Source organism: Myotis brandtii, unplaced genomic scaffold, assembly GCF_000412655.1.
Source record: "Myotis brandtii unplaced genomic scaffold, ASM41265v1 scaffold510, whole genome shotgun sequence".
NCBI lineage: Eukaryota > Metazoa > Chordata > Mammalia > Chiroptera > Vespertilionidae > Myotis > Myotis brandtii.
In genome coordinates, this window is record NW_005369443.1 from 1,314,921 (window position 1) to 1,332,217 (window position 17,297).

The following is a 17,297-nucleotide window of genomic DNA, read 5'->3' on the forward strand; positions in this document are numbered from 1 at the left end:
CTCTATGCCGCCACCTTTGGTCCTTGGGTATCAGGGTTCTCTCCTGTGTGTTTTTCATTGATTATTCAGGAAGCCTTTCTGTATTTCAGTTGTAATTCCAGCTTTCCAGTAATTTATTTTTTATTTTTTTATTTAGTATCATTTTGAGAGAAAAAAATCTTTTTTGAGAAAAAAATTTTCTGTTGTTATCCTCAACTGATCATATTTTTTTTTAAAAAAAAGAAAATATTTTTATTGCCCTAGTTGGTTTGGTTCAGTGGATAGAGCGTCTGCCTGCAGACCAAAGGGTCCCGGGTTCAGTTCTGGTCAAGGACACGTACCTTGGTTGCAGGCTTCTCCTTGGGACCGAAGCCTGGTCAGGGCTTGTGTAGGAGGCAACCAGTCTATGTGTTTCTCTCATATCGATGTTTCTCTCTGTCTTTCCCTCTCTCTTCCACTCTCCCTAAAAATCAATGGGAAAAATATCCTTGAGTAAGGATTAAAAAAAATACACACACACACATACACACACACACACACACACATACTAGAGGCCTGGTGCACGACAGGTGGGTGGGGGGGGTCCCTCAGCCCAGCCTGCACCCTCTCGCAGTCCAGGAGGCCTTGGGAGATGTCTGACTGACAGCTTAGGCCTGCTCCCCATGGGGGCGGGTCTAAGCCGGCAGTCAGACATTCTTAGCGCTGCCGTGGAGGCAGGAGAGGCTCACGCCACCGCTGCTGCGCTTGCCAGCCATGAGCCCAGCCTAGGGCTTCTGGCTGAGTGGTGCTCCCACTGTGGGAGTGCACTGATCGTCAGGAGGCAGCTCTTGCATTGAATGCCTGCCCCCTGGTGGTCAGTGTGCATCATAGCGACCAGTCGTTCAGCCGTTTGGTTGATTTGCATATTAGTCTTTTACTATATAGGATATTGATTTCAAAGAGGAAGGGAGCGGGAGACAGAGATAGAAGTATCAGTGATAAGAGAGAATCATTGACCAGCTGCCTCCTGCATGCCCCACACTGGGGATCGAGCCTGCAACCCGGGCATGTGTCTTGACCGATAATCGAACTGTGACCTCCTGTTTCATAGGTCAATGCAGGTTGGACCGAGGATATTTTTTCCATTGATTTCTAGAGAGAGTGTAAGAGAGTGAAAGAGGCACAGAGAGAGAAACATGACTGGTTCCCTCTTGCATGCACCCTGACCAGGGCCAGGGATCAAACCTGCATGCACCCCAATCAGGGCCAGGGTACTTGCCCTTGACTGTAATCAAACCCGAGACCCTTCAGGCTAAGGGCAGACAATCCAACCACTGAGCCAAATCAGCTAGGACTCATTTTGATAATTTTTAAGAATATGATTATGTTTGTGTATTTAAATTTATACTAATGTTGCTTTGATTATGTTTATATCAGCTGCCATCTGTCCCATGAATACCATAATTCCACTGGCAGCTGTATTTATATTCTTGTTTCCTTTATTGCCTTGCTTATGTGGTTCTCCAGTGGTTAGAACTAAGAATTAGGAGAATTGTCCTCAGTTATAAATTGTAGTCCCTCCCTATTAGTATTCATATTTTCTTTTAAAGATCCTTTTTTCTTTATTAATAGAGAGAGAAAGGGAGGGAGAGGGAGAAATATCAATGAGAGAGAACCATAGATCAGCTACCTTCTACACACCCCATACTGGAAATCGAGCCTGCAACCTGGGCATATGCCCTGATGGGGAATTGAACTGATGACCTCTTGGTGCATGGGAGGCTAGCTTTTATTTATGTATGTATATATGTATGTATGTTAATCCTCACCCAAGGATATTTTCCCATTGATTTTTAGAGCGAGTGGAAGAGAAGGGGAGAGATAGAGAGAAACATCAATGTGAGACACACATTGATTGGTTGCTTCCCACATGGTCCTGACTGGGTCCAGGGATTGAAGCTGCAACTGAGATACGTGCCCTTGACCGGGAATTGAACCAGAGACTCTTCAGTCTGCAGGCCAACGCTCTACCAGTTTAGGGCCTAGTTTTTTAAAAATATATTTTTATTGATTTCAGAGATGAAGGGAAAGGGAGAGAGAAACATCAATGATGAGAGAGAATCATTGATTGGCTGCCTCCAGCAAGTCCCACACTGGGGATTGAGCCCGCAACCTGGGCATGTGCCCTGACCAGGAATCGAACCATGACCTTCTGGTTCATATGTTGATGTTCAACCACTGAACCACACTGGCTGGGCAGCTTTTTATTTTTAAAGATTCCTTTCTTCCCTTTTTTTCCCTGTCTTTATGTAATACATAATTAATGTTAGAATATAGGAAAAATATTCTTACTAAAAGCAAGATATTAAAGTAATGGATACAGGCCTTTGTATATCATTAATTATTTTACAGGTGTTGAAGAAGAAGAAAAGGCTGCAGAGATGCATAAAATGAAATCTACAACCCAGGCAAATCGGATGAATGTAGATGCTGTAGAGATTGAAACACTGAGAAAAACAGTTGAGGACTATTTCTGCTTTTGCTATGGTAAGGTTATACACTTGAATTTTCTAAAAGATACATTATTTAATTGAGTTTTCTAAGAACATACAATACACTTTCACAAATTGAATGAATTTCTAAATATTGGATTAACATTAGGATCAACCTTATTTTCTATTTTCAGTTTGAAAGAACTCAGAAATAAATATAGCTATTAGAGCTGCGCTTTTTGTTTTTGTTTTTTAAGAGCAGGTTTAGATTTATATCTAAATTAAGAGGCAGGCACAGAGATTTCTCATATACCCCTTGCCCTCACACATGCATAGCTGTGTACTATCACTATCCCCCATCAGAGAACCTGCATCAGCACATCATAATCATCCAAAGAGAATTGTTTATTATTTTAAATGTTTATTATATTTTTATTTCTTAAAGTATTACAAAGAGTATTACACATGTCTCCTTTTTTCTCCCCCTTGACATTCCCCCGGCTTCCCCCACCCCCCAGTGTCTTGTGTCCATTAGTTATTCTCATATGCATGCATATAAGTCTTTCGGTTGATCTCCTACTCCCCGCAACCCTCCCCAGGGTTCCCACTGTAGTTTGACATTCTGCTCAATGCTGCTCTGCCTCTGTATCCGTTTTTGTTCATCAGTCTATAATGTTTCGAGAATTGTTTATTTTTGACATGGGTGCCAATTTCCTGAAAAACCACCTTTTGTTAATCCAATTATGTGATAAACAAAGCTCTTCTAAGAAAACAAAAATGGGCAGAGGGCGAAGATATAGGTTATACTGGATTTTATGTAAAATTCTACTCTGTGTAATGGAGTTTCTATCATCTATGGCAGCGGTTCTCAACCTGTGGGTCGCGACCCCTTTGGCGGTCGAACGACCCTTTAACAGGGGTCGCCTAAGACCATCCTGCATATCAGATATTTACATTACGTTTCATAACAGTAGCAACATTACAGTTATGAAGTAGCAAGGAAAATAATTTTATGGTTGGGTCACAACATGAGGAACTATATTTAAAGGGCCAGAAAGTTGAGGATCACTGATCTATGGACTCACTGCCTTGTACTCACTGGCAGTCTGACAGAATACAGTTCATTAGTAAATGTACGTTGTGTTCGTCTAATAAATTTTCAGTAAGAATATTAGCCCAAAATTGCCTAGTTTATGGTAACAGTTGGATTTGTTGAGCTTCCATGTTCTGAGGCTGAATTGATATGGAAAGATTGTGTTATGCCAGAGTGAGGCTATTGTGAAGAAAGAGAATAATGCAAGAAATCAGCCATTGATTGTTCCTATCCTTTTGTGTAGTTTTATGTAAATATCTTATGTACTTTCATTATGGCCCTTTGAATTTCTTTCAGGTTTAGAATTTCTGCTAACAAGAGAGTAGAGCCCTATAGTTTTTCAAAGTAGTTTGGAAATCAGGTATTACAAGATAGCATGAATGCCATTTATTGAGTCAAGATAAACTGATGGTTTAGTTTTTTATATCTTAACATTTAATGATTTTTATCTTCTTTCCCTCTCACCTCCCCACTGTCCCTCACCCCAGGGAAAGCTTTAGGAAAATCAACAGTGGTGCCTGTTCCATATGAGAAGATGCTGCGAGATCAGTCGGCTGTGGTAGTGCAGGGGCTTCCAGAAGGAGTTGCCTTTAAACACCCTGAGAACTATGATCTTGCAACTCTGAAATGGATTTTGGAGAACAAAGCCGGGATTTCATTTACCATTAAGAGGTAAAGTACTATTCTCCCTTGCCCACCAACAGTTTATTTATATAAAATTGAATATTCAGCTTATTTTAATATATTTTAACAATTCATGTTTACTGTAGAAGTCATTTAAATTTATGCTTTACAATAATTTTTGTTTGTGTATTCATCTATCATTTTTTTTGTTTTGTTTTAATGCAGACCTTTCCTAGAGCCAAAGAAGCACCTAGGTAAGTGATTGCTTTACTTACCCAATAGCTGGATGGGTTCCTAAACCTGTTTTTGCCAAATGTAATACCTTATAATGATTTCTCTTTTACTTTGTTTGAGAATATGATGTAAGACATTTTGGAGTGGAGTATTCTGATATTTATATAAACCAGTGAAAAGTCTTTGAGCTGAAAAAGTAGAATTGATTCAGTTCTGCTTCTTGCTTTATGATGTATATTCAGGGTTTTATGTTTGTAATATGTAAGATCATATACTGGCATGTGCCCTCATTTCTAAGAATTATGAGTATGATTTAATTTACCTAATGTTTATAGACCAGGCATGGAATTACTAGGCACAAGATTAGGTGGTGGGGGAATACACAACTCTGTGTAAGCGTTAAAGCTTTTAAGGTCTGGTAGTCTAGTGGAAAAGATAAGTCCATAAAGTCATCATAGCAAGAACATAAGGTACACACCACAGGAATGGTTAGAGAAGGTACTGTGGAAGTGTGTTGGAGAAAGGATTCTTTCATAGCCCCAGAAGGCTTTCACGAGAAAGCGTATTAAGAGGGGCCCTTCAAACCCTGGCTGTTGTGGCTCAGTTAGTTGGGGGGTGTTCTCTGCAGGCACTAAAAGGCTCCTAGTTTGATGCCAATCAACGTTAGGCTTTCAAATTGATGTGTCTTTCCTCTGTCTCTCTCTCTCAAAATCAATAAACTATTGAGAGAGAGAGAGAGAGAAAAGATGGGCTCTTGAAGAAATGAGGAAGGATTTTTTTTTTTGGTGGCAGGGTGGGGGGGTGGAAGTCCAGCCATTCCATTTGAAGGGAAAAGTGATATTCAGAAGACTGACACTCTTTGGAGCCAGGCTTATTTGAGACTTTTGAAAGGAAATAACCATTATTATTGACAACTTCTTAACTGATGTAAGGATGAAAGGACAATAATGTATAGATACCCAAACATATTTTGTTTTCTCTTAAATAATCTTTATTTTGTTTTCACCATGATGAAAAGATTATTTTTTTAGAAGCTTTATTGAGGTATAATTGACATGCCAAAAATTTCACCTGTTTTTAAGTACATAATTCAATGAATTTTGGAAAATGTACAATTAAAAAAGTTTAAAAAAAGAGATTTCTAATCATTGTCACAATCTAATTTTAGAATATTTTCATCATCCCATCTCTTATTTCATGAATGTTATATAAATGAAATATACAATGTTTCCTTTTGTTAAAAAATATATTTTTACTATTGATTTCAGAGAGGAAGGAAGAGGGAGAGATAGAAACATCAATGATGAGAGTCATTGATCTGCTGGCTGCCTCCTGCATGCCCCCTCCTGGGGATCGAGCCCACAACTAGGCATGTGCCCTTGATTGGAATCAAACCCAGAACCATTCAATCCCCAGACTGACACTCTATCCACTGAGCCAAACCAGCTAGGGCAGTATGTTTCCTTTAGAAATGGGCTTTTTCACCCAACATAATTAATTCATTAGAGATTCATCCAGGTTGTTGGGTATATCAAATAGTTCTTTCCTTTTTATTGCTGAATATTAAGTACTAGTGGTCCAGTGCACGAAATTCATGCAAGGGGCTCGGCCCTTGCAGCCCCTCGCAGCCCCATCCGGCCCTCGCAGTCCCGGCTTCATCTGGAAGGTCTTCCAGATGGTCGTCTGGACAGTTGTTTCGGCTGTTCTGTCTAATTAGCATATTAGCTCTTTATTATATAAGATTCCAGCATATAAATATACCACCCATTTATCCATTCATCAATTGGTAGACATTTAAATTTTTCCTACTTAGCTATTATTAACAACTAGAGTCCCAGTGCACAAAATTCATGCACTGGTATGGTCCTGAGCAGCTGCCGGCTGGGTACTCCCTCCCTTCCCCTGGCTGCCTGCCTGCCACTGCCACCACCAGCCGGGGCCTCCCTCCCTTCCCCCGGTCGGCCCCGCCCCCTGGTCGAACTCCTGGACCAACTCCGGGTCGAGGGGACAATTTGCATACTATGCTTTTATTGGCTTCGGGATAGATCCCAGAGTTCTCAGTGGCAGCCCCTGACAGCTGAGACATCTCTCTGGAACTTCAGTTGCTGTCTGTGGGTGCCCCTCCAGCCCTTTCCTGCCTCCGCCCCTCCTACCAGTCTCTATGCCGTCTCCACCTTTGGTCCTTGGGTATCAGGGTTCTCTCCTATTCATGTAATTAAAAAGTTTTTATCTGCATGTGTACTTGAATTTCTCTTGGATATGTATACTTAGGAGTAGAAATGCTGGGTCATAGTGTAATTTTTCATTTAACTAAGAAACTGCTAAACTGTTTTCCACAGTGACTGTACCTCTTTATGTTCTTACTAGCATCATTTGAGGGTTGAAGTTTCTCTACATTCCTTTGGTTTTTGCCATCCTCATGGGTGTGAAATGGTATTTCATTGTGGTTTTGGTTTGTGTAGCCCTAATTACTAAAGTTGAGTATCTTTTCACGTGCTTATTGGCCATGTATGTATATTCTTTGAAGAAATGTCTATTTATATTCTTTCTCCATGTTTTAATTGGTTTATTTATATTTTTATTATTGAGTTGTAAAAGTTCTTTATATATTCTTCCTATAAATATTTTCTCTAATTCTACAAGTTGCCGTTTTACTTGCTTGATAATGTTCTTTGAGGAAGAAAAGTTATTAATTTTTATGAAGTTCATTTTACTCTTATATCACTTGTGCTTTTGACATCAATATCTAAGAAACTGTTGCCTAAACCAAGGTCATGGAGATTTCTTATGTTTTCTTCTGTTAAGTTTTGTAGCTTTAGTTCTTACATTTAGATCTCCTTTTAGTTTTGGGATAATTTTGTTATATGGTACCTGGTAAGGGTATACATTCATATTTCAATTGTGCTAGCGCAATTTGCTAAAAAGACTATCCTTTCCTCCAGAATTGCTTTGGCATCTTTGGTAAAAGTTAGTTGACCATAACTGTTTATTTCTGGACTTTCTACATTGTGAATCGTACTATATGTGACTCAAGACAGTTTATTTATTTGCAATCTGCATGTTTTTAAAAAATAATTTATCTTTATTATTGAAATTATTGCAGTGTTCCTTTTTTTCCTCCATTGGCCCCCTCCCTCCCAGTCCCTACCCTCCCTTCCCCTCAGGCCTTCACCACACTATTGTCTGTGTCCATGGGTTATGCATATAAGTTCTTTGGTTAATCTGAATACTTTTTATTTTTTAATTCTGTTGCTTGGGCTAGAATAGCCAATACAATATTTTTCCTTGTCCTAGATACTGGCTGGAATGTATTCAGGCTTTCACCATTATGATGTAGTTGTTGTTTTTTTGTATTTGACTTTTTTAAGACTGAGAAAGAAAAGTTTTCTTTGTCACGTTTAAAATTAAAATTCAGATGTTTTCATCATCAGTATTTTTTTTCCTTTAAGTTTTCTAGGTTAGCCTTAGTCTGCCATTTGTATTTTGTGAAATTTTTTATTCTAGAAACTTGTTTTGAAACGTTGGGGCCTGGTCATTAATTAAAGATTATTTCTATAGGGTGTTTTATAATGAGTAGTCCGAGTGGATGGGTTTGTATGGTTCGGCTTCTTTGCCATACCAACTGTCAAAGTAATTGAAAAGTTGCGATTGGTATTGTTCAGTGGTTAGAAGGTTGGCCTGTGCACCGAAGGATCTTGGGTTTGATTCCCGGTCAAGGGCACATACCTGGGTTGCAGCTTCGCTCCCCAGCCCTGGTTGGGGCTCGTGTGGGAGGCAACCACTAGATGTGTCTCTCTCACATCAATGTTTGTTTCTCTCACTCTTTCTTTCTCCCTCCTTCCTTTCCCTCCCTCCCTTCTGCTCTCCCTAAAAATCAATGGCAAAAAAATATCCTTGGGTGAGGATTTAAAAAAAAAGTTGTGATTGTAATGGGATTATATTTTCTACTTTAATATAATTTATGTCCAATAAGCCACACACATTTAAAGTGTACAACTTGATAAGTTTTGACACTGTGAAACTATCACTACAATCAAGATAGTGAACATATCTTTCATCCCAAAGTTTTCTTACACCCCTTGGTAATTCCTCCATCTGCTCCTACCCTTGTCCCCAGGCAACCACTGTGCAGAAATTCTAGATTTGTTTGCATTTTCTAGATATTTTAATATAAATGGAGTCATATAGTATGTACTCTTTTCTTGTTTGATTTCTTATTTTGAGATTTATCCAGGTTGTTTAATGTATCAGTAGTTATTATTTTTCTATTGCTGAGTAGTATTCCATTGTATATACACTACAATCTGTTTACTTATTTACCTGTTCATGAAAATTTGAGTTTCCATTACTTAGCTATTATAAAGAAAGTGCTATGAATATTTGATTTCAGATATTCATGTGGAGATATATCTATCTATCTATCTATCTCTATCTCTATCTCTATCTCTATCTCTATCTCTATCTCTATCTCTATCTCTATCTCTATCTCTATCTCTATCTCTATCTCTATCTCTATCTCTATCTCTATCTCTATCTCTATCTCTATCTCTATCTCTATCTCTATCTCTATCTCTATCTCTATCTCTATCTCTATCTCTATCTCTATCTCTATCTCTATCTCTATCTCTATCTCTATCTCTATCTCTATCTCTATCTCTATCTTACATTGTTATTAACTTAATTAGGGTACTCCTAAGCTGGCCTTTGCTAAAAACACCCTCAATCTGATTGAGGTGCGTTCGCTGAGGTCGACCCCTTCCAACTCTCCCATCCACACTCGTCTTGTATATCTTTTGTCACCCGCGCGCGAGTTGCGGACGCGACTAGCTCTAACCACTGCACAATGAGACTGCTGACTGACTGGCTCACTCAACTCGTACATGAATCGCGCGCGCCTCCCCCACGCTGCATATCTCGCAGCCTGCCTACGCCGCGTCTCCCGTCGCCCATCTCCCATCGCCCGACTGACCGACACCCCCCACTTCTTCTAACGCCACTTCTTCAAAATAGACTCGCCCAGGCCAAAAACCGACTTCTGCGCATGGGCCACGCAGTTTCAATCGCACTGTACGTGCACACCCACATGTGGTATTTTGTGGAAGAGCCACACTCAAGGGGCCAAAGAGCCGCATGTGGCTTGTGAGCCGCGGTTTGCCGACCACTGCCCTGGGGGGTGGGGGGGATGTCCGACTGATGGCCAACAGTCAGACATTCTTAGCGCTGCCGTGGAGGCTGCTCCCGCCTCCGACGCTATGCACTGACCACCAGGGGGCAGCTCCTGCGTTGAACGTTTGCCCCCTGTTGGTCAGTGCACATCATAGCAACCAGTCATTCCCCATGTGGTCAATTTGCATATTAGCCTTTTATTATATAGGAGATATATATATATATATATAATTTTTCCCCCCCCACAATGTAATTAAAAAAATATTGTTGAGGGTATTACAGATATTCCTTTTTCCTTTCCCTTCCCTCTTACCCCACTCCACCATGTTCCCACCCCAACCCAGGCCTTCACCACCCTATTGTCTGTATCCATAGGTAATGCATATATGCATATAAGATTTTTGGTTAATCTCTTCCTGCCCCCACCTTTCCCCTGAGATTTGTCAGTTTGTTCCATGTTTTCATGCCTCTGATTCTATTTTATTCATCAGTTTCTTTTGTTCATTAGATTTCTTGTTTGTTTATTTTGATTTTTAGATTCAACTGTTGATAGATATGTATTTATTGCCATTTTATTGTTCATATTTTTTATTTTTTCTCTTCCTCTTTCCTTCATTTCCTGTATTACTGGTTTGGTGATGATGAACTCTTTTTTAGCTTTTTCTTGTTTTTACCTGACTTTTAATTCTAAATGATAGATTTGCTGGATAGAGTAATCTTCAATGTATGTCTTTGTTATTCATTACTTTGAATATTTCTTGCCACTCCCTTCTGGCCTACAAAGTTTCTGTTGAGAAATCAGCTGACAGTCTTATGGGCTCTCCCTTGTAAGTCACTACCTGCTTTTCTCTTGCTGCTTTTAAGATTCTCTCTTTGTCTTTAAACCTTGGCATTTTAATTATGATATGTCTTGATGTACTTTCTTTACTTCTCTAGTTGTAGGACATTCAGCCAGTTCTGAATGATGGTGGTTCTGTATTTTAGTTGTAATTTTGATGTAGTTGTAAGAGGTGGCAAGTACCAGCATTTATCGACGCTGCCATCCTGGGCATACATACATTTTCGTTCTCTTTGGTAAATATATAATGTTTGAATGCTTAGCTCATATGGTAGTTTTACATTAAACTTTTTAAGAAACTGCCAGACATTTTTTTGCATAATTTGTTTTATTCTCACTAGCAGTATATAAGGCTACATTTTCATCAGTATTTGAAGAAGTCAGTCTTTTTCATTCTTTTTTTTTAAACTTAAAGTTCACAGTGTTAAAATGTACAATTCATTGGGTTTTAGTATATTTACAAGATGTACAACTATCACTGCTATAGAAAATAAGAACATCTTCATCACTCTTAAAAGAAACCATGTACTTGTCAGCAGTCCCTGTTTTTCAGTTCTTCAGAGCCAGATCTACACTTAATAGAAATCTTTATCTTTTATACATCAGTAGAGTCTTATTCTCATTATTAGAGTAATAGTATATTGCTGTATTTGTTTCATTCATTGATAAAAATAAGATTATTTTTATTAAAGGGAGGCTGCTGTGGGTGAGGGGATAAAAACTGTTAGATGATTGTCATCCCTAATTATCTTCCTTATAAAGGAGAACAAAGGACACTTCTATAAGCTAAAGCAATATTCAGTCTAGTATGACCCAGAGCTGTGAACTCGCCCTTTCCCACTGCATTCTATATTTAGGTCCTTTGGGAATATTAGTCATATTTAAAGTGTTGGAAGAACCTAAATCTAATTTTTTTTTTTGTATATATAGGTGGTCGAGTGATGGGAACAGATGCTGAAAGGTCAATGCTATCTCCAGGTGGAAGGTAAAACATTTCACCAAGTTTTAGTTTTTAGATTATTGAGGTATTAGAATGTTAAAAAGGCCCATGTCACACATCTTAAAGTTTAATATGCAGTTGAATCATTTGGGGATCCTGTGAAAATAGCAGCTTTTGACTTACTAGTTCTGAATGACAGTAGTAACTGGGGGAAACTGATGTGATAGTAAGGCCTTATAGTAAAGTAGAATTTGAAAGTTAATTGCTACTCCATATTTTTTTAATTATCCCCCCCCCCAAAAAATTCGATTGGTATTAAAATACTAAATTCAGTTGACAAGTCATGTTTATGCAAGAAATAAAAATGTAAATTTTAAAGTTGAGCCTTTTTTTTTTTCAGCTTGGTCAGGTGGGTGATTTTATGGAGATCCAGTGCATTTGAATGCTGTGTGAGTGGCCCTCACCACTTATAGCTTCATCAGGGTTTCCTTTTCCTTTCAGTTGTGGCCCCATCAAAGTGAAAACTGAACCCACAGAAGATTCTGGTATGTACTAGTGCTTTTATTTTTATTTTATTTTAATAGTGGTAGGTTTTTATTTAATTTTAATTTTTTAAAATATATTTTTATTGATTTCAGAGAAGAAGAGAGAGGGAGAGAGAGATAGAAACATCAATGATGAGAATCATTGATTGGCTGCCTCCTGCATGCCCCCCACTGGGGATGGAGCTTGCAACCCAGGCATGTGCCCTTGACTGGAATTGAACCTGGGTCCCTTCAGTCCACAGGCTGACACTCTATCCAGTGAGCCAAACCAACCAAGCTGTACTACTGCTTTTAAAAATAATTATGAAATTTAAGTAAGAAAGCCTTTAATTTAGTAGGTTATATTTTGACTCATTACTTACTGTTTTGATGAGAAGTGGACAAATTTATTTCAGTGGTGACATTATTTGTTATCATATGATACAAAAACCTTAAAAGATAACGTGTTTGATAAATAGTAGCTAGGAATTTGTTGCTAATTACACATTTGTAGACAACATTTATTAATAGTTTTTTTCCCAGTTATAGAGGAATAATAGTGTAAAATGTCAGCTAATTCTATTGTCCTTTTTACAAAACTCAATATAATACTCTCTTATTCTCCTTTTCTCTTTGCACACCCATTTTCTACTTAGCAAGGAAACTTTTTAAGTCTAATCTTTGTTTTGTTATTTGATTCCTTATTTTTAAATGTTATGTTTATAATGTTATTTCATATAGGTTTTGTTGGATAGCTTTATTGAGATATAATTTATATGCCACAGAATTTACCTGTCTTAAGTATATAATTCAATGATGTTGTGTAAGTATACAAAGTTTTGCAATATTCACCACAATCTACTTTTAGAACATTTCCATCACTGCTTCTAGAAACCTAGTTCCAATTTTCAGTCACTCCCTATACCCACCCTATTATAGACATTTAATACAGGTGAAATCAAATAACACATTATTTTTTACATTTTGCTTCTTTTTAAAAAAATATTTTCATTGATTTCAGAGAGGGAGAGAGAGATAGAAACATCAATGATGAGAGAATCATTGATCGGCTGCCTACTGCACTCCCCCTACTAGGGATCGAGCCTGCAACCTGGGCATGTGCCCTTGACCTGAATCGAACCTGGGACCCTTCAGTCCACAGGCCATTGCTCTATCCACTGAACCAAACCAACTAGGGCACATTTTGCTTCTTTTACTCTGTATCGTGTTTTGAGGCTCATCTTTAAAACATGTTGTAGTGTGTTTAAGTAGTTCAGACCTGAATGTTATTCCATTGTATGGATATACTACCTTTTTAGAATCCTTGGACTGTTTGGTAGACATCTGAGTTGTTTCCACTTTTGGGTTGTTTTGACTACCACTGCTGTGTACATCCACATATGTGTCTTTGTATGGAAATACATCTTCATTTCTCTTGCGTAGATACCTAGGAATGAATTGCTGTTTTATGGTAATTCTATGCTTAATTTGAGCTACTGACAAACTGTTTTACCAAGTGGCTGCACCATTTTTTTATGTTCTTAGCAGCAGTGTATGAGGGTTTCAGTTTCTCCATATCTTGGTTAGCACTTGTTGTTCTCTGTCTTTTTTTATTATAGTTGTCCTAGTGTGTTTTTCTTTCTTTTCTTTTTTTGCTTTTAAATAGACATTTTATTTTTAGCGTAGTTTTAGCTTCACAGTAAAATTGGATAGAAAGTACAGAGTGTTCCTATATACTTTCTTTATTTATATATTTTTTATTGATTTCAGAGAGGAAGGGAGAGGGAGAGAGAGATAGAAACATCAATGATGAGAATCATTGATCGGCTGCCTCCTGCACACCCCCTACTGGGTATTGAGCTCGAAACCTGGGCATGTGCCGTTGGCCGGAATCAAACTCAGGACCCTTCAGTCTGCAGGCTGATGCTCTGTCCCAGGGGTCCTCAAACTTTTTAAACAGGGGACCAGTTCACTGTCCCTCAGACCGTTGGAGGGCCGGACTATAGTTTAAAAAAAAACTATGAACAAATTCAGCAACAGGCAGCGGTGGCAAAAACACCCGGCGGGCCGGATAAATGTTTTCGGCGGGCTGCATGTGGCCCGCGGACTGTAGTTTGAGGACCCCTGCCAATGAGCCAAACTGGCTAGCCCATGTACTTTCTACCTCCACACATGCTCTGCCTCCCCTGGTATTAGCAGCCCACCTCGGAATGGTAAATTTGTGCACATTGATGAACCTACTTTGACACATCATGATCTCCCAAAGGCCATATCTATTTTTAAATTGGATTGTTTGTTTTCTTGCCTTTTTTTTTTTTTTTTTTTTTTTTTTTGATTTCCTTTGAAGCCTAAAGATTTAAAATTTTGGTGCAACCTAGTTTTCCGTGTGAGTGTGTGTGTGTGTGTGTGTGTGTGTGTGTGTGTATACTGTTTTCTCAGCACCATTTATTTTTTAAAATATATTTTTATTGATTTCAGAGAGCAAGGGAGAGAGAGAGAGAGAGCAACGTCAATGATGAGAAATTGATCGGCTGCCTCCTGCACGCCCCCTAATGGGGATCGAGCCCACAACCTGGGCATGTGCCCTTGACCGGAATCGAACCCGGGACCCTTCAGTCCACAGGCCAACGCTCTACCAACTGAGCCAAACCAGCTAGGGCTCAGCACCATTTATTGAAACGATTTTCTTTCTTCTGTGATTGCCTGTGCTTTGTCAAAGATCAATTAGCTACATTTGCTTATTTTTATGACAATACCACATTGTATTTTATGTAGTTTAAAGTTTGGTTTTGTTGCCTATGAATATAGGGAAAATGAGGATATCATTATTATACTATTTACTTTCAATCCTTCTTTCCTTTTCCCACTTTTACTATATAGTTTAAATGTTGATTTTGAAAATTTTTTGTTAATTCTCACCCAAGGATATTTTTTCCATTGATTTTTAGAGACTTGGAAGGGTGGGTGGTGGCAGGGTGGGGTAGAGAGAAAGAGAAACAAGCATGGATGTGAGAGAGACACATTGATTGGTTGCATCCTGCATGCTCCCTGACGGGGTAGGGATACCCAGGTACGTGCTCTTGACCAGGAACCCGCAACCCTTCGGTGTGTGATCCACATCCGCAGGGTTATAGTTAAAATGATTTTTATTGTTCAATTTCTTTCAGATATGAGTGTGATCTGTGAAATTTTACTTAATGTTTGCTTTCTTGCAATGTTCCATTTCTAGGGCAAAAGTGTTTTTGCTTATTTAAAGAGGACATAGCTCTTCCTAACTTGATTATAAATTTTATTTTTACAATTTTTTCTTATTCTGCTTTTATGATAAAACTCAGAATGAAAGCAATTTCATCCTTTAAAAATAATACATAATTTTAAAAGGTCATCTATATATACAAAAGCCCAGCGACCGGAATGGCAGAACAACCGGTGGCTATGATGTGTACTGCGGCAGCCAACCAGCCTGATCTGAGCCCCAATTGGTTGGGCCCCCATCAGGGCCGGTCAGCTGAACCCCACCTGTGCACAAATTCATACACCAGGTTTCTAGTCTATATATTTGAAAGCCTAAGCGACTGAATGACCAGTTGACCGGTTGGTATGACGTGTACTGACCACCAGGGGGCAGAGGCTCAACACAGGAGCTGCCCCTGGTGGTCAGTGAGCTCCCACAGCCAACCTCTCGTGAGTGGCCAACCTTCCACAGTCCCTCCCCCCGGCTGGCCAAACTCCCTCGGTCCCTCCCCATGGCCGGCCAACCACCCGAAGTCCCTCCCCCTGGGCAGCTAACCTCCCATGGTCCCTCTCCCTGGCCCGCTGGCCAACCTCCCACGGTCCCTTCCCCTGGCCGGCCAGCCCCTCCTATCGTTCCTGATTATCAGCCAAGCCGAGGGAACCCACCCATGCACACATTTGTGCACTGGGCCTCTATTTGTATGTATTTTACAATGAGCCTCTGATTGGCAAAGAAAAATGGATATTTACAGTATTTCCTTATTAAAGGAATATATATTTTTAAATCATTATTGTTGAGAGTATTACAGATGTCCCCACCCTCCCTGCTAATACCCCCCTCTACCTGGTTCCCGCCCTGCCCCAGGCCTTCACCACTTTATTGTCGTCTGTGTCCATAGGTAATGCATATATGCATGTAAGATCTTTTGTTAATCTCTCTCGGCTCCCCTCCCCTCCTCCCCCTTCCCTCTTGCCCTCCTTCCCTCTGAGATTTGCCAGTCTGTTCCATGTTTCCATGCCTCTGGTTCAATTTTTTATTGATCAGTTCCTTTTTTTTTTTTTTTAATATGTTTTATTGATTTTTTACAGAGAGGAAGGGAGAGGGATAGAGACTTACAAACATCCATGAGAGAGAAACATTTGATCAGCTGCCTCCTGCACACCCCCTACTGGGGATGTGCCTGCAACCAAGGTATATGCCCTTGACCGGAATCGAACCTGGGACTCTTCAGTCCACAGGCCGACGCTCTAGCCACTGAGCCAAACTGGTCAGGGCTCATCAGTTCCTTTTGTTCATTAGATTCTTTGTTCGTTTATTTTTATTTTGATTAGATACAATTGTTGATAGTTATGTATTTATTGCCATTTTATTGTTCATATATTTGATCTTCTTCTCCCTTTCCTCCTCCTCCTCCTCCTCCTTTCTTCTCCTCCTCTTCTTAAAGAATACCCTCAACATTTCATGTAATATTGGTTTGGTGGTGATACATCATTGGCTGCTACCTACACACCCCTTAGCGGGGATCAAGCCTCCAACCCAGGTATTTGCCTTGACCGGGAATGGAACCAGCTACGGGACGATTCTCAACAAACTGAGCCACATCAGCCAGGGCCATATATTTCTATTTTATTCAATGCATTCCAATCCATTATCATTATTATTTATTTTGATTTGCAAATAATCCTTATTCTGGCTATTGGGAGCCATTTCAGGATGTCCTCTGTGTCCATTCCTGATCTTTATGTCATTTGAAAATATCACCATCAGCTGTATAGAACTTTTCATTTTTAATTTCTTGGAAAACAGGGTGATCAGGGTTTATCTTATTCTTTCTCTAATTCAGCCCTAGAGCCATCTGTTTCATAAGAAGCCCCAATTTCTTTTTGAGGACAGTGGTATTAAGGAATCAGTATCTTGGTACTGGATGTGCTGTTGCAATTGGGATGTCACTGCTTCTAAGTGGACAAGACAAAGCTAGGGAATCTGTGTATGTACGTGTTTACATACACATACATACATTTACATGTATATTTTTTCAGCCTATAACTTCAGTTTCTCTCTTACCCCTCAGGACTGCTTTTGCTGTGTCCCAGAGATTTTGGGTTGTTGTGTGTTCATTTTCGTTTGTTTCCAGGAAGTTTTTTATTTCTTTCTTTTCTTTTCTTTTTTTTTTAAAATATATTTTATTGATTT

The 17,297-nt window shown here is 39.3% G+C and overlaps 1 protein-coding gene across 13 annotated transcripts in view; it reads left to right on the top strand.

Moving 5' to 3' along the window:
• Positions 1 to 17,297, top strand: part of GTF2I (general transcription factor IIi) — a 118,397-nt gene that overhangs the window by 31,531 nt on the left and 69,569 nt on the right. For 7 of the 13 annotated variants that reach the window (XM_005877219.2, XM_005877220.2, XM_005877226.2 and 4 more), the window contains exons 4-9: positions 2,371 to 2,505; positions 4,032 to 4,215; positions 4,393 to 4,421; positions 11,336 to 11,390; positions 11,746 to 11,754; positions 11,847 to 11,890. In XM_005877219.2, coding sequence (XP_005877281.2) covers positions 2,371 to 2,505; positions 4,032 to 4,215; positions 4,393 to 4,421; positions 11,336 to 11,390; positions 11,746 to 11,754; positions 11,847 to 11,890 — 456 coding nt within the window. The remainder of the gene's footprint in view (positions 1 to 2,370; positions 2,506 to 4,031; positions 4,216 to 4,392; positions 4,422 to 11,335; positions 11,391 to 11,745; positions 11,755 to 11,846; positions 11,891 to 17,297) is intronic. The other 6 variants (XM_005877222.2, XM_005877228.2, XM_005877223.2 and 3 more) reach the window with 1 other exon arrangement.